Source organism: Cephus cinctus, unplaced genomic scaffold (assembly GCF_000341935.2).
Source record: "Cephus cinctus unplaced genomic scaffold, Ccin1 Ccin1_scaffold0123, whole genome shotgun sequence".
NCBI classification, from domain to species: Eukaryota; Metazoa; Arthropoda; class Insecta; order Hymenoptera; family Cephidae; genus Cephus; species Cephus cinctus.
In genome coordinates, this window is record NW_014332857.1 from 459,790 (window position 1) to 483,340 (window position 23,551).

At 41.5% G+C, this 23,551-nt stretch overlaps 1 protein-coding gene and 1 long non-coding RNA gene across 6 annotated transcripts in view; both read left to right on the top strand.

Moving 5' to 3' along the window:
- Nucleotides 1-16,734, top strand: part of LOC107275055 (homeobox protein aristaless) — a 58,735-nt gene extending 42,001 nt beyond the window's left edge. Inside the window, exons 1-4 of one of the 3 annotated variants that reach the window (XM_015754804.2) lie at nucleotides 3,676-3,992; nucleotides 4,085-4,439; nucleotides 8,933-8,978; nucleotides 14,020-16,734. In XM_015754804.2, the coding sequence (XP_015610290.1) occupies nucleotides 3,923-3,992; nucleotides 4,085-4,439; nucleotides 8,933-8,978; nucleotides 14,020-14,598 (1,050 nt within the window). In that variant the 5' untranslated portion in view covers nucleotides 3,676-3,922 and the 3' untranslated portion in view covers nucleotides 14,599-16,734. Of the gene's footprint in view, nucleotides 1-3,675; nucleotides 3,999-4,084; nucleotides 4,440-8,932; nucleotides 8,979-14,019 lie in introns of those variants that run through there. The other 2 variants (XM_025080011.1, XM_015754802.2) reach the window with 2 other exon arrangements.
- Nucleotides 16,735-21,946: 5,212 nt separating this feature from the next.
- LOC112493649 lies at nucleotides 21,947-23,153 on the top strand. 3 transcript variants are annotated; one of them, XR_003058179.1, is made up of 5 exons: nucleotides 21,947-22,206; nucleotides 22,286-22,357; nucleotides 22,430-22,744; nucleotides 22,821-22,915; nucleotides 23,049-23,153. It is a non-coding gene; the product is annotated as an uncharacterized LOC112493649 (long non-coding RNA). The 3 variants fall into 3 exon arrangements; XR_003058180.1 differs by having other exon boundaries at nucleotides 23,080-23,153; XR_003058181.1 differs by lacking the exon at nucleotides 22,286-22,357.
- The last annotated feature ends 398 nt before the right edge of the window (nucleotides 23,154-23,551 follow it).

A 23,551-nucleotide genomic window follows, 5' to 3' on the forward strand; every position in this document is an offset into this window, starting at 1 on the left:
TCGCTACTCGTACAAATAGAAATCGTTAACTAATCAGCCCTGAAACTCGGTGGTGCTCGCTAATTAAACTGTATGTGCCATTGGCTAAACCTGTTAGCTACTGGACAATGATCGGATTAATATCAGTCTAAACATAGTCAGGCTATATATAATACACAGACAATAATAATAATATCAATATAGGCAAAGTGCACCGAGTAGGCCTACTCGATCGTAACTCTATCTAGAATATCAAAACCAGTTTAAATGCGGCTTAGATCAATAAAATACAATATAAAAGATCGTCATCGATTTTGGCAATCGATCGACATATATTCAACTTCAATGAAATCGATAGAAATAATTTAATCGCGAAAAATGTTACACGACTGATCGGCAATCAAATATATATATATATATATACACCTGCACATCCAATTGACTATACATATGTATATACATCCGTTACAAGTGCTTGTACTTTTAATTGGTTTCGTGGCTCATTAGCCGGCACTTTCTCCGCTAATAATAAGGCAATCATACCGAGTTAAAAGGGGATAAAGTAAAATGTAAAACAAAATAGTTCCGCTCGTTATGTTATGTTTCCTAATACATATGCATATCTATATATACGGATACATGCCTGTCCAAAGGTTTATACTTGGACCGTCCTGTGTCTCCCTGAGGCACTCATACGTATTACACGTATGTGCACATACGGTCGTATCACACTATACCCATTTACATGGTAATCTTTACAACATAATAATCGGCATATGTGCTCCACGGGCTTCTCGTGTTCTTCGTCACACTTTAATCTCCATCTCTCTCTCTCTCTCTCTATATATATATATATATATATATATCTTTTTCTCTCTCCATACACGTTACGATCCTTTCTACTATATTTACTGTCCGGCTCGTGTCCAATCGGATCCACATATGACGCTTCCTCAGGTTCCCTGTATCATTTTATCGCCATTGTAAATAAAAGTACCATGACACAAACCGATCCGTAGATAACAGTTATGACTGCTGGGGGAGGAATGAAAAGGTGAAAAAAGTAAAAGAAAAGAAAAATTCCAAGACTCCTAATAATTCAGCAGGACAATTTATAGCTCGTACGAACGTTACGCTCGCGTATACGTATTCACGTTGTACGTACGATCGTTATTTATCCCTGTGATCCTTACCCTGATTCGTCATTAATAACTCCGATAAGAAATTCTTTATCAGTCCGAATAACCGCGATTGACATTGTCTCTACGTTACGACCACCCGTTATACGATTCTCCCTGTATACCATTTCATTCGAGAGACTCGCGGCTCAACGGGATTTATAATGAATTAGCATTTTAATTGAACGTTACGCGCCTTGTCAGTGGACACTGTAATTAATTAGCCAGGCGGATCCCGACGTTCCGTACACGTCGATACTAATTGACGGCGTTCGATACGCGGTCGCTCTTTATTTTGTACGGACCTGTACATAAGATTTCGTACCGAATATAAGAAATTCTTCGTTAGCGTTTCGTGGACGAGATGAAAAAAGAAAATTTTTTTTTTTTTAACCAAGGAAATAATTCGTCTTATCCCGTCGCGTCCATCTATACTGGCGTTTCAAAGAGAGACGCTCGGTAATTCGTAATTACCGGGCTATCAGATCGGAATCGAATAACACGACGCTCCGGTGTTACCGGTTCTTGTCACAGGATGCATTGATGCGTCTATTAGCAGAAATTTGCAAGTATGATACTTGAAAGTACCACCCTTTGCAAAATCGCTTCGGGGCACTATTGTGTGTGTATATATATATATAGGTATATGATACGTGTTTTATTATTTACACACACGTGGCTCCTGGCTCATTATTGCCAACGGTGCAGACTGTACAAGAGGGTTTGGACTGAGGTTGTAATAACTGTAGGCAATGAGTCGGTTAATTAGTTTATTACACGGTCTAATTTACATGTCCTGTATATGTAGCACGCGGATATAAATTCTTTACGAGATCACATGTGATACGTAGGAGTACGATCGTGAAAACGACATAGCTGTGAAAAGCGTTGGAGCGAGAAGCAATAAATTTGAAAATGATTAAATTACTAATTGGTACAAAATTTTTGTCAATTACTATGTATACGATATGAATTTTTTTTTGGAATTTTATGCATAAATTATTATACTGTGTATAATTGCGCGTGTGTGCGACTATCGCGATATTCTTACGAATTAAAGGCCTTGGGATCCTGTGGACCACGCGAATCGAACGCCGCTACGTGATTACAGTGTTTACGCGAATTAGATTTTGGTTTGGGTAATTTTCAGTTAATAACGCAAAGGGATGGATCTTGGTAGGGAGTTACGTAGGAGAGGCGGTCGGAGCGCCATTAATGCTATTACGAAGGTGGAAGGAAGGAAGGAGGACGAGAAAAAATAAAAGCTAAGGCCGCGTTCACAACTCCAACTTTGGGGTCGTGCTTGAACTGAGATATTCTGAAGTAACGCGCGAACGACGAGAGGCTAAAGTTAGATAGTAGAAGTATTGAGGGGAAAAAAAAGTGTAGAACAAGAGAAGCTTTATGTATATATATATATATATAGAGAGAGATATGCACATGCGAGTAAGAGAAGGAGGACCGAAGAGAAAGAGAAGAAAATAAAATAAAAACCTATCGAGTCTCTCTTACATTATCGTTCGCATTACGTTGGGGCTACCTGCATTATAAGCTTATTTCAGATAAATCGGCTCGATTAAGAGTGCCGTTTAGTGCGAGCCGGCCCGGTAATAAAAGTACCTAAGGCCCTCTCGAACGCGAATTTTTCCCCGAGCGCGTAAAATTGCCCGGGCTTTAAAGGCCGAGCCTTAAGGCGAGCTTCCACGCGATCGGCCAATCGATCCCCGGAAGAGTAATCTGGGCAACGTTCATAGCAATTTCCAAGACGTTCGGGAGCTGTCTGTGTATATGAAAATGGAGTAAATAAAATTATAAAGAGAATTCTCAATATTTCCAATCATCTCAATAACATTCAACGAGAACACCTGTTCTTGATATTATAACGAGATCCGTATTACAGAATTCAGTTGCATTGGACATTTTTACCGTGGCCAAGTTATACCAGCTGTAAGACAAGCTGGGAACGTGCCCGCAGTCGTGTAGTGTCGTCAGGTGGGTGAGGGGAGGGACTGGGCAGGGTCTCTATATCAGTAATACAGCAAGGTCGGTGAAAGGAACGATTGTGCCACTGTAATAGACGTATAGCTATACCGATGTGGGTAAAAAAAAGTTGGTCATAGGTATAAACTGGCAATTGGTCTTACCAACTAATTGACCAATTTTTTGGTATTTTTTTAAAGACTAATTAAAAGCGTCTCGCTGAATACGTTTTTTTTTTTAATTAAAAAGTAACAGATTTTAAAAAAAATATATTAACAGCCGAATATTCGCTATATGTACACGTACCTATCACCTATTTAGGCATACATTGAAACATACCCGGAAGGAAAAAGTCTACCGGAAAACGGCGTCCAGCTACATTTGATGGTGCTGATAGAGCACACGTACCCAGCACTACATGCTTAGGTATGCGATGCGTGTAGCAAATAGCCAATATACATACGCGGATCAAGAATAAGAACGTGTTCGTATTTAAAGTTATTATTACTACGGTAGCTGGATACCGTTTCGAATAGTAGGAATCGCGTGTGGTGAGGAAAGTCCCTGAATGAAGAAATTGCGTAGGCCGAATGGAGGAATAGAAAAGGAATCGGATATGCGATGCTGAGTGCGGAAACTCGGCCGCAAGTTTTGCTGCTGGTTCTTGGAATTAAGTATGATAATTTTCCAGTGGCTAAATCTTCATAAGGTTAACTGTGGCAGCTGAATCCTCAGTTCGGTTCCTAGTGTGATACGTGAAGGGACGTTCTTGAGTGTGGCTCGAGATGACTTTTTGGTTAAAAGAAAAACATCCGAGCAGACCTCACTGGTCGATTACACGATACTTATTTATAGGTTATGGTTGTCATACTTATTAATCATATTTCGTATTAATGAAATCCGAATTTAGCTTGACACTGACGTAAGTGTTAATTATTTGTCTTCAGAGAATTCCGGCCGTGGCAGCAGCGAGGCGGTCTCGCAGACGAGTCCAGGAAGTAGCTCGAGCAACTCCAGCTTGACCCAGGTGACCCAGGTGACCCAGGTGAGCCAGGCTCACCAGCCCCCGACATCCGTGTCCCAGACTGTGCAGATGGGTATCTCGACGACGGAGGAAGTTAGACCGGACGAGGAAGGTGTTCATCCTAGAGCGGCGCCTACGAGTCCCGAGAGCGAAGCTGAGGTCGACGATTTCACGCCCAAGAGGAAGCAGCGTCGTTACAGAACGACGTTCACCAGCTTTCAATTGGAGGAACTGGAGAAGGCCTTCTCCAGGACCCACTATCCCGATGTCTTCACCAGGTGAGCCTATTCGTACGGTTTATTATGGATATATGTCCTTTTTCAGAATTACCTAACCCAACCTGTTACCAACCGGTGGCCTTCACTCCCGTCTCACTTAGGGTCCCTATCTCTGGAAGATCCCTCTTCATCCCGATAGGATACACAATTTCAGGGCTCCTGGAGGTCTAGACGATAGCAGAAGGCGTCCTGGACCCAAGGTAGAGGGAGCTAACGGCACTATGAGATACGGTGTACAACACCAGCCCTATTAGTTTGCCTTGGTATCCACTAATTCCCGATAAGGCCCACCGCATTCCCGTCAAGTCCCAAAACTGATGTTCGCCACTTAAGCTAACCAGGTCTGGTTATAATCCTTTGACGACAAAGAAAGGAACCCCAGCAATGGCTATGATCGTGACATTGGATTTATACACCGGCAACGATTCCGCTATATAATTCTCAATCGCCGGGAGTTATCGCGGTTACCCGGTACAGGAGACAACGAACAAAGTGCACTCTGCTATTTCTTACTCTTCGTTCTTCACGTTAAATAATTAGTCGCTCAGCCTCCGAGGATAATGACGTCCACGTTCGATGGGGTCGGTCCCCCGTCCCGGAGATGTTTCCATGACCAAGGTACAGTCTCGTGCATCGATCATTACTTTTTCGCGGGGACTATGGGAGTGCCTTACGGAGTGGGTATGCAAATTCATCGTACACGAGGACTACTCTCCCCGTAGATGGCGTAGAGTCAGGAACGTGCGGGTTACCGCATTACATAGTAACTCCACGCCAATGGGGTGTAGTGCAATCTGTCTGGATTTTTTTACCTGGAACACCCGGTAGGTAACTAATAGCGGTGTAATCGAGCGTAATGGCTCTGGTCCTATACGAACGCGGTGTGGGTTCTCGCGATTAAGAAGGAAAAGTGGTGGCATTAACGCACGAGAGTTGGAACAGGAAGTCTCGGGTGTGGATAAGTGGTATTTTTGAAAAATTTTCAAAGAAAAAGATTTTTTTCCTATCTTGAAATTTGCGGATCATTTTTTTTTTTATTTACTGTTTATTCGAACTTTTGATGCTGTTTTCAGGTCTTACGTGTAATTTGATTTCTGACTCTTTTTTTTTTTACTGCCAGATACGAGCTGACGTATCTCGCGGGCAACCAGCTGTGTAATATTATTAATTTTACACTAATTGGATTTTATGCTCGCTTGCCTTTATTATTGGCTGCTCGATTCTCGGCTATGGGTCAGTTCAATGCATATTCATTAGTCGTTGCGAGAACGGCACGTGTGCTCGAGCGTGTCGGTGTTGCATTTCTTAGGAAATTGGAAAAAAAAAATTTATTTTTAGTCACCGGTTATCATTAATCATTAATAATTATTTGATAAACATCGAAAGGTCACACGTTAATCCTATTTAAATATTTCTAATTAATCATTGTTTCGCGACGAGATAATATTGGGGAAAAAAATTGTTTTTCTCAATCGTTAATCATAATATTATTTGATTATACAATGTTTACCCGTAATCCCGCAATTGACCTTTTCAACACGTTTTTTCCTACTTTCAATCCAATACCGTCTTTCGTCCTTGTGCACTTGCCATATGCACTGCAGTCAATATGCAAAATATCTGACGCCATATACCAACCCCGTATTTCACCGGCTCTTAAGATCTAATTTCGATAAAACCAGTAAATCGAGCTACCGAAAACCAATCTCAGTTAACGTCCTCTCATGGCGCCCGATTTGTCTCGCTATTGGTTTTCAGTAGCAGCAGCAGCCACCACCACCGCGCATCTTTACTCTTTTATTCAGACTCTATCGTTTCATCGAAGAGTCGACTCTTCCTGGAACATCATCCTGAACGAGGACCATATAGGAGGCGCCGATTAGACACGAACGATAATGGTCGTTTCTAGTAGCTCCCGCATACGCGGACCCGAGTCATCCCGAATGATTACGAATCCTCACGAACGATTCACGCCTAACTTCAGTCGACTCCAAATGCACACTCTCCGTCCTAACCTAGTTTCTAACGTTTTTTTTTTTTGAAATTCAAATTTTCGCGCCACTATCCAATTCTAATGAAATCCAGTCCAACGTTATATATACATCAGCCAACGTGTTAACTCGAGGGAATGACTCGGCGTCGGTTAGGGTTAATGACAGGAGTCCAGGGTACCCCGAGAACTAGAGCCGTACCTGGATCACTGGAAACAATCATCGTTATTAAACTCATCCCCATCCACTGTCAGATATAAAACTATCCTCTGAGAATTATTTACCAGGAACTATAGGGTACTGGCCAACGTCCAGTCCTACCAAGTCATCTATATTATACTCGGTGTACGTATGTTTAGGATTAACGTAAAATCGTGAAAAATATGCAAATACACTAAATAACCCTTGATTAAAATTTATATCGATAAAAACTAACCTAACTTTTTTTTTTTATTTCACGTATCAATTCAATCGCCTATCACAGCAACGCGAACTGCCTGAATTGTTTGCCGAGATTCATCCCGCTACCGATTGCCGCTATACCGTGGCGAATTAATAATTTGCTCGACACGCAGTACGCGTATTATCCGCGCATTACGCACGCATTAAGCACGCATTACGCGCTACGCTACTGAACTTTCTTTCAACTTGCCGTCCCTCCGCAAACATTACACGCTCCGTAGTAAATGAGGCGCCCGTGGGCCTTGAAAATTCATATTGTACCAACATGCGGTATTGTATGGTTAATTTGAAAAAAAATTTTATTTGATTTCGAAGAGGAGGGAGTCCTATAAGTTTTATTATCTTTTTCATGACCAACCAAAATTTTTGCCATGACGTCAGGATTCTTGATACTTTTAGGCCACGTGTGTCAGGGAAAAAAATAAATTTTCTTAAAGTCATCAAATGATCTATCCAGTCGTATAGATCGATAAAAATCATGGATATATCCAAAAAAAATTTCATCGATTTATTAATTATTGGTATCGCTGTTTATCAATTCGGCCGATCGATTTATATATGATTTAATGACGTAAGTGTTTGTGCGATATGAAAAAAAAATTGTAATTATGAAATAACTTAGTTATATTAATGACCATGATAATTGACTGCCGACGAATCATTTCCTTGGCTCGTACGAAATTTCCACGAAGGCCAACTCTGATGATGACGTTCACTCTGCTGCGTTAAACAATAATAATTAGACTTGCGCCACGAGGCACAATCACAGCGGTCCGTTGAGCGACGGCAGTAGAAATCGTGTCCTGTGCAGACTGGCTCTGTCCGACCTCCGAGGTTAATGAGATAATGTAATTGTCCGGTAATTACACGAATTACTAACCCCGTTCACCCGCGCGTCGAATAAAGCATCTGGAAAGTCAAAACGCACTACGTGCACGCCATGTAAGTGGTAAGAGTCAGATTAGAAACCAGACGGCTGACTAACCTAACCTAACCTATAGAGGCAAAAGTAGTGAAAAAAAAGGATTGTTAGACCTTAGAAGGTGCTGGCGATAAATGATTGTGAAGGTAGCCATAGGCGTAGTAAAACTATAGTCAAATAGTCTGTTGAGTCAGTGAGTCTAGTCCGAGTCCTGTGTGGCTGCTTTCCCAGAAGCAAAACCTTCTCTAATCCACTTAGCGGCTGGCTTTGATGTCGCTTCCATTCCTGCCGCGTTACGAAATTACATGAGTCTTTGCCTTATGCACGGTGCCCCGCTTGCTGTATATCTATATACTTGAGACAGAGAATGAGATGCAGAAATCGTGTCTGGCGGGTGAAACGGCAAAATTTTGGAAAAAAAAGGGGTGTATGGTGTAAAATTTTTTTTTTTCACATACAGCGATTTTATTCATTTTTACAAGGGTACAGTGGGGGTTGTAACTATGGGTAATTTATAGGGGGTGATTTTAGGGTGATTTGGATTTCTTTTATTTGTGAAATTTTTTGGAGGATTTTTTTTTTAATTTCACTGACCACGACTTTGTTGGAAGTGAGATAGGGACGAGTGGAGATCAAGGGTATCTCGCATCGTGCCGCAATAAATCCGCAATCAACCATCGATCCTGACTCTCTTACCTGTAATTTAGTAGCCTGCTGCATTTCTTACGCTATTGCACCGCAAATGATTCTAAACGCGGCTTTGGCTTCTGTATACGGTAATCAACGATGGTTTCTTTGGCGATTTCGAGGAACATCTGGGGCAATTTGACTTTTAAATGAACGATCCAGATACGCCTCGGGGCAATCACTCTGGATTACGTAAATTCCTTTACTCCTGTGCTCAAAGATCCTTAATCCTGAATCAAAAGAAAAAATTGTAGCCAGGATCGAGAGACTAATTTTTTTAAAACGATCCTTTCGTACTCAAAGTTTTTATTTTTCATCCTAACACTGTTTCGTGAAAAAAGAAAAAGAGATCCGAATCCATTGATCCAGTTGAACGTCATGACCTTAAAGATCCGTTCTTGTCTAATGATTACATTTTTTTTTTGTTTCAGGGAAGAACTCGCTATGAAGATCGGTTTAACGGAAGCTCGTATACAAGTGAGTCCATAAAGCATTGTAAAGCGCAATTGTCAATTTCAAAATTTAATTTAAAAAAATTAATATTAGATCAAAGAAAATTGATCGCGTGACGTAGGATATATTTTATATGTATACAGTCGTGTATGCATAGTCACTATATATATATTTATACATATGGATATATCCACACGTATATAACTCATATGTGGCACATGCGTGTCGGCAAGACTCTCGCAGGAGCACACGAGGCGCTTGTTGCGTGAACAGCTGGCTAATTTGCTCAATTAGTTTAATTTATTCTTGGTATTTACGCTTCCTTGCTCTTCCACCCCTATAACCCCGTTCACATCTTAACCCCTTTTATTTTCCATCTTTTCCGCAAAAGCGTTACAGATATAAACGCAAGTCATTCCGCGGGACACTCGCGACATAAAAAACGGCAACTACCAACCGTGAGAAAATTCTTAGAGATGACTAATAAATCGCGATGCTTAATCAATTATAATTAGCGGCGACATAATTAAATTAATTGATACCACCGAGCGAGACGGTGATGTAACGTCACGGACGACGAAGCAAAATTAATTATTTCATAGAATCATTAAGATCCGATAAATTATTGATCGATCATCGATCGGATCCTCGACCAAGGTTAAGTCTTTGAAGAAGAATATAAAAAAAAAATTTTGAAATTTTTTTGAATTTTCAAAAAAAATTTTAAATTCACTTTTTTTTTTATTTTTACGCAAAATCGCGCAAGACCCAAATAATTGACCTTATGCCAATTTCAATGATCGATTGACTCCTCTCGCTGTAGGCTACTTCAGAGAAATATATCGAATCTCCGTGTCAGGCCCATTTTTAATTCTCATCTATACACACCAAACCTCAATAAGGCCCCTTTCTCTGTATCCCATCTCCTTGTACCTACTTAGGAATCATTACTCGATAGTTACTACCTGCTTACGCTTTGAATCATTTATTTCTTCTTGTTCACTTTGATACCTCAGCACAGGTTAGTCACTTTACTATACAGGGTAGCCAACCTGTACGATCCTTAAATGGATAAACTAATAATCCCCCTTAAATCATACAATATAATTCGAGACGTGTTCCACGAAGAGGATTAAGGCCCAAAGAATAATACGGTATTAAAGTCTCTCTCTCTCTTTCTCTCTCTCTATACTATGTCTCTCTATACATCGGGCCCCTTTTCATTCTTCTTAATCGGCAGTTAATCTCGTGAGAGCACGACGCCGTTGATTCTTCACGCTCGTTGGGCGTCGCGACGCAATAACAATTAAGCTCGGCTCACAGTGCCCAAAAATAATTCTAAAAAATAATAATAAAATTACACCAGTACATCTGGACTATGACCACCACCACAATGTAGAAAATACGTTAACGGGCCTCTGACTTTACCTACGTAAAATGACTCGTCCATTACGAATGATTATCACTGAGGATCGGTATGCTGATGATCGTAATAAGTACCGTCTTCCGTAGAGATAAGGCCCAGAATGAATGATGAATTGCTGTGGCAAGATCTCGCACTTAATGCATGCCACGTATACGGGTACAATCCTTGCTAAAACTTTTCGTTGGACAAAAACGGAAATGCCGGCCAAAAATTACTCAGATCACCCGTAGGTCCCAACCTGTAATTAACCATAGGTATAGCATGTATTACGTAACGCAGTACCAACTAGACGGAGTTTGATTGGCTTCGAGATTGAAAAAAAAAAAAAACAGTTGGAATTATCATCGTCGATCTTATCAATCCGAACGGAACTTCTGGCGCCCTTATCAAATCTTTCCATCTGATTGTCCCTCGCGGAACGCATGAACCACCTGCCGGCAAGGACATTCACGCTTCGTGCTTCCTTTTACGTAATGCTGTCCCACCCGGTGTCTAATTCATTTCTAATGCGAGTGGAGTTCCTGTATTATTTTTTTTTTTTTAATACTTTATTTTGGTAAAATCTTTAAGGGAGGTTTATGACGGGTATAACCTTACTTTCGAAATTGGATCAAAGTGAAACTAGACAGTCGCGCCTATAGTCACTCTCATTTCAATCGGAACGAATATAAATGACGTATATAGCTTGTGCCACCGTACCGTATATTGGCTGCAAAAGTACACGCGATATGCCGTGCTTCCCGGAGTCCAGGAATCTATAGAGGACTGTCGCGGTCGGTGCCGAGATTGCCGGAAACTATTTTCGAGGACCGACAAACGTCGTGAATTTAGACCACCGTGAATCTATGGTTTTTATGGGGGAACGAAGACATACATTGAATTCAGGAACGTCGAAGAAATTTTGAACGGATAAAAAAAAATTTTCCCACATTCTTTGAGATTTGGTTGAAAAAAATGTCTGAACCCGCTTTTCGTGCCGGTCGCTCGGAAATTGTTTTTTTTTTTTTTTCGAACAACTTTCGTCACTTTAGAAAGATCTCGTTCGATTCTCATGACGTAATTAATGTGCCGCAATTAAGCCGAGGATGACGAGGTTTCCGCGGCGTCGGTACGTTTTGTTTTAAACCGTCGATGTTTAGCGCCCTGCTGGGGGCAATCCTGTTCTCGATGGGGGGTCATGGGGCAGGACCCCTTCCAGGACTTTACGGAAAAAAAAAGAAGAACCAGTTCCCGACCTCAAGAAAAAGAGCGCGGCGTCGCGCATAAGACACACTGGGGGTACCGGCTATCGAAAACCGGCCGCAACCCCCTGCCCTTCTCGCCCACGCGGGGAAAAACGCGGCGCAGCTTTATGATCTGCCTGGTGGAATTGGAGGGAGAAAATTATAATAAAAACCCATAAGGGAGAATTTTTACGAGGAACCGTGGAAGTGAAACCGACTCCAAATCATCACTGTATATACAGAATGAAAAAAAAAAAATAAAAGGGTAGACCAAACGAAAAAGCAGTCCATCGTCTATCCTACTATCCACCCTATTAACCCTCAGAATTTATACGATACTATTTCCCATAGAAATTCTGGGACAGTTCGACATAACCTCAATCGTATATAACCACGTGGGTTACGGGTCCGGTTTGAGATGTCAAATTAATTTACAGCCGTTACCAATAGAAACTCGAGAAACAAGAAAGCACGTAAATAAACCTTTACAGTGTTACCAGTCTTGCGTGGTAATTTAAAAAAGAAAACCCTAAAGTTCTCTATAACGTCCCATGGCAGGATGGGGTTAGAAGGCGACGTCTCGTAAATCTAACGGATGCTGGGCAAGAGTACAGGAGATGAATCTAGCCGTAAACGACAGCACGCTCCCGAAGCCCAGAGTCGATCAAGATCCCCGTAGCAAAGGAGTGCCGAAGAATTATAAGCCAAACACAGTGGAGCTACCAGACGGGAAGCCATTGGCGATCTCGAGAGGGTCCCGGTGTGGTAGTCCCAGCCAGGTTCTATGGATCGGTCCAGAAGAAGATACTGCAAAGTCATCGACTCCACCGATCCCGTCAGACACCATGGACCGTTTTCCCCATGACGAAGCTGCTGGCTCTCCATGCACAAGCCAGCATGTTCAGACGCTCCACATCTTAGATCGGCTCTTTTGACTTGTAAATTCGAACAAGGCCGAAGGCTACGGCTATGACCAGTTTTTTCATCTCTGTCAAAATCCCCGTGGAACATGAACAATAAAAAAATTGCATCTCTCCCCTATTACAGTTTTACCTGAATCCCCCCAAATTGCCTGTATCTCGCGTTAAAATGTTCAGATAACGTCTACCAGCACGATTGGATAAGTTGAATTGTTGTTGACGTTACCCTGTTTAATCTCATTGCATCTCGTCACGAGATCACAGGTCGGCCATGTTTTGATACGTCCACGTGACGCAATAACCCAACCTATCGTTTCTATAAGTCTCTCAATATTAAAAACGAAGCCGTTCACGTGACTGTGTCGTTTGAATTTTTCAACAAGCCGCATTCACAATCGACCCAACAAACCTTTCGCTGTTGTCTCCGTTCTATTTGGCAACAATTGGTCTACGGTCGGCGGAGTGAGCTTTTATCTTAAATCTTCTTGTCTCTTTCGCCTTTTAAAAAGCCACAGAGAGACACGATAGACGAACTGGGCTGGACCTGCTTGTAGGTGGAGGCAGAAGCGGCTGTTTCTACGGTAGGGCGGACTGGGGTCGGGGAGCGGGACGAGAGTGGGGCATGATGGCCGAAGGAACTTCCGCTGAACTGATTAGAGCTCGGGTCTCTTCGAGGAATCTTCGCGAAGGAATGCTGGAATGGTGGACGCATCACGAACTCTTTAGTTATGGCGGTCATTTTCTTATTTTTATACACTTATATATCTTTCCGGATGGAAAGAGCGAAGCGACGGGTTGGGAGTGTAGAAATATTTTTTTTTTTTTTTTTTCATACTTTTCATAACTGACCATTTTTTTCCTCATTTTCTTTGGAACGACAATGAAAAATTTTGCCAACTTTACCGAAGCCCGCGTGTACGCGTCGGTGAAGCGAGGGTTCCTTGCGTCAGCATCAGCCTTCCGAAAAGTCGTATCAATTAGCCGCTTATTTCCTCTTGAGAAAGTGAACAGCCTCAAGCTCTGAACTCTTGCTGCCATTCGAAACGGCCTCGGTCCAAGACTAACGGCTTACGAGGACCCGCGAATATTCTGTTATTTGGTAAAACACCGGCTTTGCCTTGAGCGTCTTTTTCTTTCTCTCTCTCCCTCTCGCTCTTGATCTATCTATCTCTGTCTCTGTCTTTCTTACGCTCACCCATCGCTATAATGATACACCGTGCAACAGAGTCGATTCACTATGCGTCACTTAGCCGGAATTCAAACTCCCGTAGGTCAGAAACAGTTTCCAAGGATCATAACCCAACGAAGCGGATCCCGGAATTCATTGGAAACCATTAAAGTCTCTTTCTGCTATGCGTTGTTATGCTTTAGGTTTTATCGTTATTAAAGTTTGTATATCTATACAGCAAGTATCGACTTCCGTGGATGAAAAGTCAGTTTAATGAAAATCCTTGCTGGTCTCTGTGTCAAATTTTCTTTTTTTTTCTCTTTCGCAGGTCTGGTTTCAGAACAGACGGGCAAAGTGGCGCAAGCAGGAAAAGGTCGGTCCGCAAGCTCATCCGTACAATCCTTATCTGGGTGCGGGAGCAGCACCGCCATCTGCCGTCGTCGCTCCGACCTTACCAAATCCGTTTGCGCATCTGGGCTCGTTCGCACTGAGAAAACCTTTCGACGCCTTTCGATTTCCACCCCTGGCACATGGACCGGTCTTGCCTGGAGGTTATCCGACGCATCCTTATCACAGAGCTCCGCCGCCGTTACTCCCGCCCGGGATGCCGCTGCCTTACACATCAGCCGCGTCCTTCCAGAGTCTCCTGGCTAATATATCAGCATCTCAGAGACCTAAGCTCGTTCGCAATTCGCCGCCGCCACCTGCACCCGCCATTGGGCTGCCGCCGCCACAGCCACCTGCACCCCCTACGGCCAGTTCACCCCAGGGATCGCCTACCGGAAATCCCACTGCTCTTCCTGACATCGACAGGAGGACCAATAGCATCGCTTCGCTACGGCTCAAGGCTAGGGAATACGAGCTGCATTTGGAAATGTTACGCAAGAATGGGGACCTTATCAGCTGAATGGAATTTGCGAAATTTTTATAACATAAGCTCGACACTCCCTTTATCACGTACTCTTTCTTCTGCTCTTTGGTCCTTCTTTGGATTGATCTACTATGTTGTTATTGATTTTCTTTTTCTTTTAATTTTGAATGCGCCGGGTCGGTTGATCTTTAGGATTTATTTGAAGAAAAACAATTATGATAAAGCGTTGTTTCTGACGTTGGGGTTAATTTCTTTTTTTTTTTTTGTTTTTCGATTTATCGCACACGATCGAATTTACTTGACTGTTCAATACGTATCGATCAAACGTTATTGCAGACTTTATATCTTCGTTTCATTTTTACTGAAATGGAATTCGTATCTTGTTCGATAATCGGAATTTTTGATATTTACTCAAAAATGAAATAAGGCTAACTTCAAGCGTAACGTAACTTTCTCACGGCGTCTGATCATTATGATTGAGCAGTGTTTATCCTCGGATTCCTATTTGACCGTCTGGAGCCAAATATTGTATCCTGCCAATTGACAGAATTTCGAGCTACGCTCGACCACTCGTCGGACAGAGTGATCGATCAACGCTGACGACTTGAAGGACCATTTGGGAAAGGATTGATTTGTTTTTTTTTGAGAGGAGAAAATTCGATCGTTTCCATATTGGTTCTCCGAGTGGTCGTCGCTTTTTAGCGAGGATCAGGATTATCTGTCTGTGAAAAAAATTAAAAAAAAAAAGTAAATTCACGCATACAGTTTTATGTAAAAATTCGAAATTATCATTTGACAAAAATTTGTTAAATGAAACCTAATGAAGGCAAATTCTTGTCAGACTCTGCATCCTGAATAACTCACAGCGTATTCAGGACGTAGAATTGTTTTATCTTGTGCAGGAGCGATATTCCGTTTGTTTATATCTTTTTTTATTCCGTTTTACTGGGGGGGAACGAAAAAATTTTTCCTAATGCAAAATCGTGCAATAATCGCGACAATGTACGCGTGGTAAGTAGCGCGACCAAATACGTAATTGCTAATTATTCAAATAATTTTAGATATCGCGGATGATATCTATAGAGAAGTCTTTTTATTGATATTATATGAGTCGTGTGCCTTAGAATATATACACACACATATATATAAATATATATACAGTCCAGTAGCATACCGCGCTACAGGACGTTTCATTAGGGGCCTTACTTTACATCCTTTATAACAAAAGAAAGAAAAAGGAAAAAGAGTAAATACAAACAGGCTGTCCGTCCATAGAAAATCATCGAAAAAATGTCCAAAATCGATAAGTCGCAATAAATCGAGTCGGACGGCGTCTCGATCGACATACAAAAATGGTATATAAAAATTTTTAATAATTTTTAAAAATATGTAAAGTATCTCATTTTGTAATTTTTTTTTTTTTTTTTAAAAACGCCGACTCGATATGTGCGCTAATGACTATTTACTTACGATTCATATTTTGAGGTTAGATAACTATTTATACGCCCTATAATGATATTATTAATAATATTATTTTCGAAAAGGTTTTCAGCTGCATACTCATAAGCTGTATATATAGTATTACGTCAATGCGGATGAGTGTATTTGAAATTTAACGATTACCGATCAATCACCATGTTAATTATTGCGGATGATAAAACTATGCGGTTTGCGAGAAACAAATATTTTTGCCGTCCCTATGATGATGACACTTCCGGTCAATTAATAAAAAATCCCTAAAAAATGTCCTGGAGGTAACTATAAAAAAAATTTGCCATCCTCTATAACAAATTCAATTTAAAAACATATCGATAAGATACATGGAATATTTTGGATAATTGAAAAGAAAAAATGATTCTCACCAATTCACTTCAATAATATAACGGATGTTCCTTAAACGTCATCATAGCTATGATAACCGGAAGTGATAACATCCTATACCTCCATCTTCCATCAGACTCGAACCAATAGTACTTTAAGAATCAAAGTCCTACCTTACCGACCGCGAAATAAAAAAATTCGAAAATTCGATAGTACATCAGACGGCACCGTGGTTGCTAAAAATTTAAGAAATTCGCAGTATCAGCGTGCATTGTACTTATTATTATTAACCTTTATCCATTTTGTGATGAGTAAAGCCTATTGCCAATAAATAAATATACAAGATCCCCATACGATAATATAATTATTTCTACATTCCATAATCGTCGTCCCTGGCTTAATATATCCAGATAAAAAAGATAGTAAAATTTTTTAATAAAATTTCCAAACAAGGCACCATCGGCGTATCGCTACGTCCAAGCCTCATATATATACATATATACACCGCAGTAATACCAGACATGGTATAAAAGCCCCAGGGTAAAATGGCGGGCTATTTAAATATTTTATAGTTTAATAGGCCTTGGCTATTAATGCCCGTAAAGCTAATTAGCTCCGCTGCTACGGACACGCTCCGAGTGTTAATCGACGGCGTATCAAGGATCGATAAATCAGAAAAGGGGGCCGTGCGAATTTCCAATGGCGCGCACAGCATCCCGGCGTTGAAAGTCCGAAGAAGATCCCAAGGTGGTAGGTACTATAGGTACGAAGCTTTTAAGATGAAGGATACCCTTGGACACTCTTACTTAATTCAAAGGGTATACTGTATCCACCTATATGGTAGAAAAAACTCATATTCTTCTTCTTCCCCTGTTGGTCCATCTAAAAATGATAGCAGCAGTTGAAACGATCGATATGCAGACCACGCACGGTTACTCGATCCAAAATTCATCGCGCTGGACCACCATTAGCAAATTACTACGGTGTAAACAAATCGACCCGATCTCTCAGCCACTCTCAGCATCCCTCTCGCGCGCCAGTCAGTTAGTAACCAGTGATTACCGTGACGTTTTACACCGGTTCTAGCCACCTAATAACTGTCTACATCAAAATGAATTTAGCGATCGGTTCTCGGTTGGATTCTGAGGTCCTGATCAACAATACTCTTCGTGGATCTTTACCACCTTTTAAGATGAATTTGGATTCAATGTTAAAAAAATGGTCCATGCATGGAAATAAAATGCGGATTAGATATTTAAAATTTATACAACACGTATATTAATAGATACTGTATGGGTACATGTCGCAGCATCAGTTTCTAATTGTCCTCCGAAATTATGTATATCGCTACTATATCCTGAACATCTTATCTACGGTAGCTATCGTCTTATCTCGCGTATGAGCACGCGTGAGATTTATCCTCTTAACAATCCATAATTGCGGGCTTGCCCGTGTAACTATAACTCGGTTAACGTGATCCCTAAGTCCCGGTACCGTGTCTTATGCCTATCATCGTCAAGGTGGATGCAGATTACTGCAGCATCCCTGGGATAGCGAAATCATCTCTAGACTTTGATCTTCCTTCGTTCTCGAAGATTTAAAATCGTCTTCGCTCTAAATACCTCAGCTCCTCGTGGCGCGGCAATTATTCGACTAATCGATCCTAATGAGATCGATTACACGGATTACAAATCCATACAGCATCCGGACGACAATAATAATAATAAACCGCGCTAAATAAAACATGTATAAAAATTTATCATAATCTTTACTTAATTTACTAAGATTTTGGCAAAACGAAATTTTTTCATCTCCTGAGATTCAAAATCCTTAGTAGCATTCTGTTTCTGGGTGGGACTACAAAATATGAAACAATCAGTACCAAAAGAGGCTGAGCCACTAGGAGATGAGGGATGCACAGCGTGACGGTCTAATTGAGGCCTTCTTGATTGCATTTACACCGGCAAGGCACACGGCCTCCCGTATACGAGTATCCCAGCATCCAACACTGGTCCAGTATTATCTTATACAGCTATAAGGATCTTCAAGAGGCAAGTTTGCTCGCTATTATATAAACGCGCTCTTCTCGTTCATACAGTCGTCTGGTAAGACCTTGGAATTACTAAGGATAATTTGTCCACCTGCTTCGTCCTCGGATGTGCAACACATAATCTCGTCCTTGATCCTTGATGCGAGTCTGACTATCTCTGGATCTTTCCCTTTTTCGTTGTTCGCCTTTTTTTTCTATATGCTTCTCTCTCACTCTCTCTCGGTATTTTTTGTTTTCACTTGCTCCTCTCATATTGGTAGGCCTTAGTGGTCTGTGTATACGTATATCACATGTGTAACCACACGTGTTCTCCATGAGGCGCTCACTGCGATGACAAGATGTCTGATAAGAAATTGTATTAATCACTTGCTAAACGAGCTTCCTTCTTCGGGACACCTTCGCATTAAGGACCAACTTGAAAAATGGCCTCTCCGCTGCCCAACCTGGAACCAAAGCGATTTCCATTAGCTCGTGGTTTATAAGAGGATGCTGCGAGAGATCTTGGTACAGATCAATTTGTTTAATTTTTTTTAAGACCAACGGCCAATTTTCTCTATTGGGGTAGTACGTTGGATATTTTTTGGGAGATTTTGACAGGGATTATTTATGGGGTAAATGTGGTATGGGGATAGGAGAGATAAACAGTGTGAAAAGTCTGATTGGTCTTTTTTTTTTTCCTGTGAATTGTTTGAGTCCCTTGGAACTGGATGGTGCGGTCCAACTCTTTTGGGCCTTATTATGATCATTATATCTTAATTTATTTCCTTATTTAAAAAGTTGGATGGACTTCGCTATGGGAACTGGGAAGTAATGATATAATTTTGCGAGGCGTCGCGGCCATTTGCATTCGGGCCCTGTTATTCGAAGATGTAATGAACGCCCACTACTATATTCAGAAATTCCGGAATGACTCCTCTTTCCACTTTCAAGTCAACTACGTCTTGGGGCCCAACTGTCCCGGGTGGTTCAGGATCAGAACCAAAGGCATCTGCATACAAAACTCGCTTATACGATTTTTGAAATTGGAAGAAATTTTTTTTTTTTCTCTAGGAATTTCCTTTTAATTTTATACCAAGAATGGGACTCAGGTCCCTCGATCGTAAAACCAACGTGTTTTGAAGACATGCCGACGCATTGCTGTGATGTGGTCGCAATATTCTCTGCGGTTTGCACCCTCTGTGAGAAAATCCCAAGAAACCCCGTAAGTGCACGTTAAAGATTCCGACGTATCAAAGTCAAGATAATTAAGAAAAAGATTCAGACGAAAAAAAAAAAAGAATCAGTCATTTAATTTCAAATTTGATGATGATCCCCATAAAAGTTCAAAAGTCACAGATTCCCATTAAAATCTTGGCTCCGTAGCGATTGGAATAGTAGAAAAAAAATGTCTTACAAAAAACACTATAGACCTAGTTGAAAGGTCATGCAGATTAGAAGATCCCGTATCCATCTTGTATATAGAGCTTCGTTATAAATGAACCATCGGGTCCTTTGTTCGACGTCCGCTGCTGACCAGGGGTGAGAGAGGGTAAGGTAGATTATGGTACGTAAGCTTAGGGTATTACTTGGCCTGTGGTTTACGCCCCTTGTGAGAAAAACATTAAGCCCCGTACACATCTCTCACCACCACCCACGAACTTGTTTACGATCCACCGCGAGTGTTACTGTCATTAGTAAGACTCCGAAGTCGGCTGCAACTGCTTCGGTAATTTGCGCTTGGTTCACGAAGCCGCCGCCGAGTGGCGTTGCGGCCTCGCGTTACGTTACGTGATAACGTGACTCAATGGCGACGCCGACGCCGACAGAGCATCTTTCACGTCTTGCCGCAACACGCAGAGGTCAAAAATAATGGATTCGCTAGATGAGAAACCAGGTGTGAACTATCAGCTATTACACAAGACCATGCGTCATTTGCAAACAACCCATTCCGGCAGCTGTCAACTACTGTGAGAAGAAAATTCAAATTTTAGGTTAGGACATAAAATTACGTTCAATCATAAGGTATTTATGCTGCTTTCTTTCTGAAGGTTCAAAATTAATGGATCTTGCGCGATGATAATTCGGGCCTTATCTCTGGCCCATTAATCAGAAACCATTCGTACAATGGAGCTCGGATCAGGAAGCACAGCTAATTCGTGCATTGTCTGGCTGCGGCTTCTTGAAATTAAGCGTCATTGTTTAAAAGAGAATCCATCCTGATTGTCGATGAGTAATGTGGTAATGTGCAATGGCGTACCTTCCAGATATCTTCAGTATACGTCGGCGATATGAGGAACAAGATGAATTAAGGGTTCGTCAGGGTGGCTGTGGGGGTTGGATATTAACTGTGGATGATCAAGAGGACGGAAGAAGCAAGTTGACGGAGATGAATACATACTATATAGAATGAGATGGTAATATACTTTTTTTCTTTGTCATACCCTATACACTCTTTCTCTCCCTCTCTCTCTCTCTCTCTCTCTCTCTCTCTCTCTCTCTCTCTGTCTTAAGGCGTATCTCCATGCTTGGATCTCTAATGAGGATCATCAATAATGCAAACGGATGTTACAAGGAGAAAACGAAATTTACGAAGCATCGGGTGGACAGCGCATCGGTGGCTCAGCGGGTACCGGTAAATGGTGTTAATTAGTAAATTTGATTTAGGCGTAAATGAAGCCGCACAATAGGCGTATACCAGATCGGCATGATGTACGGCCACCAGACAGTATTAAATGTTTAGTCCTGGACACATAGAAGGCACTAGCTACGGCCGAACGAAGTTTCCTTGCGAATCTTCCATGCAAGTTCTTATAAATCAATATAAAAAAAAAAATGAATACTTATAAAAGTTACTAGAATGAGTATCACTGATCTGGCCTATTATTAATCTGAATAATTTCTGTATAAAAAGTTAACGAAATTTGGAAATTAGAACGAGTTACTTTCTACAAATTACCACGTGTACGTAGAGGCATATTGGCTTTATTTAACAGCCGTCTCATGGGACGGGGTTAAATTTCGATAATGACGCAGTGGCTACCGAAGGATGCACTTCCCTTAAAGGTAAAGCTGGGTATAGGGCCGTTAATCGGAGGGCATTATCTCAATCACGTAAAACGGCAAAATTGCATTTACCTTTTTAAATGAATATTTGGCGGGGACGTTGGGCCGCCAGGCTCCCGCCCGCTAAGTTAATTTACCATGGAATGCTGGGTACCGCCCTGTTCAACCCCCATGCCGAACAAGTATTGTCCACATTGGCCCCTTACACGCGACTCCCATAACAGCCACCAAATACTAGTACAAATCCCATAGCCAAGACAGAAACGATAAAAATCATTCGAAGATCAATCCTACAAATCGATCGAATAACAATCGTTATTACCGATCACCTTGAATTTTATTAATATTAAAATCATCATCAATTCACTTAATCTTAGAAAACGCTTGAATATCATGAAAAATATCATCAATCCTACAACCACTAATTTATTCAAATCTTTCAGGAACGACGTCGGCCGTCGGTTTCTCGAAGATTACCAGCGTGTAACTAGGCCTTCAGCAAGACGGCTAACAGATTCCCGGGCTCGGCTGGCTCGCGGGCTCGTATCTCAGTATCTGATAATTGGAGTGGTAATTACGCGATGATTAACAGAGATGGCTCCCGCGCACCATGCCTCCTACGGGCTTCGATCCGCTCTGGATCCACGATCCTTTACCATCTACTTCTGCCACGGGAGATCCAAGATCCTAGATAGCCATGTTCAGGATATGTACACTATCTTTGTACACTGGTATATATACCTGTATACACTCTATGTATACAATACTCGTCCATAGTTACGAAAACGCCCTTTTCGCATTCTCTTAAAGATCACATAAACAAGACTATACTATATTCATCAACTGATTCATTCTCACCCATGATTGCCAGTGTCTTACAAAGTAATTATCCAAGATCACATTGCACCGTGTAGATACATACCCATGATAATAATTCTCAATTTTCCTTTACAGGCTCTGAGTTATCACGAAGACAACCTAGGACACTGTATCCTGTTAAGGATTGAGGAACAAGTCGTTATTGGTGTAACTGTAAAGCAATGCAGATAACATATGTAAACACGGCCGAGGGTGATGAATCCTGTAGCCGTTTTGTTAGGTGAATGTAAAGTAAATGCAAGTATACGTAAGTGAAGTAACGGACCGATCGACGCCGGTCATACCAACTCTCATAAATCGGTTGCTATCTCGCAATTAACTCTCTATCAATTACGACCGGTAGAACCCATTTGAATTTCAATCGGTTACAAAAGGGAAACTCGCATGTCTGTACGTATAATACCAGATAGGAATGTCATATTTTCACTTGGGAAAAAAGTTTAATCAGGTATTTTATATTTTTCAGATACTTCAGACTTGACAGATCTATGAAAAACTTGGAAAACCAATGGAGCTTGCACATACGCTATATAGGGATGGAAGACAGCATGTGGAACGCATGTATGTATATTCATATATACGAGGCAGCCCCTTCTTGGCCGCCGGGCGTGGTCCAGGCTTGACTGGTCGACTAACCCCTAAACGTCCAGTTAATTAGTGTTTTATTTTTCCACTTTTTCACTCTTTCTCAAAGCTCACTCTCTTTTTCTCTCTTTCTTATGCAGAGAGAGAGAGAGAAGAGACACGTACAGGTAGGCAGTCTCAAGCAGTCAGGAAGATGGAGGCACGAGACGTTGAGGTACCTGAGCCACCTAATAACGCGGGCCAACCGTAATGAGGAGTAAACTAATTATTGGATGCTAGTTGGGCAGGACGATATTTCAAAGGCTCGCTGACAGCCAGCAGGAGCAACAAGGGGGATCCCGGTCCGATGCTAGGAGTCACGAAGTTGGGTACCCATGGAGCGGAGAAGATTTTAACCGCGAGGAAAGATCTTCAGCATCCCTACTAGAAATCGTGACTGTATTAGGCCCGGTAAAGTGTCTAGTGGGGGTATATACTGGATGAAACGACCTATACTCCCACCATGGAGAACTGACCGACAATGAAGATTGCCTTGAGGGAACAAATTGGTCTTTACCACGGTGTCTGGGACTGTTTGTGAGATTTGTCGGAACAATACTAATAATGAAGTTA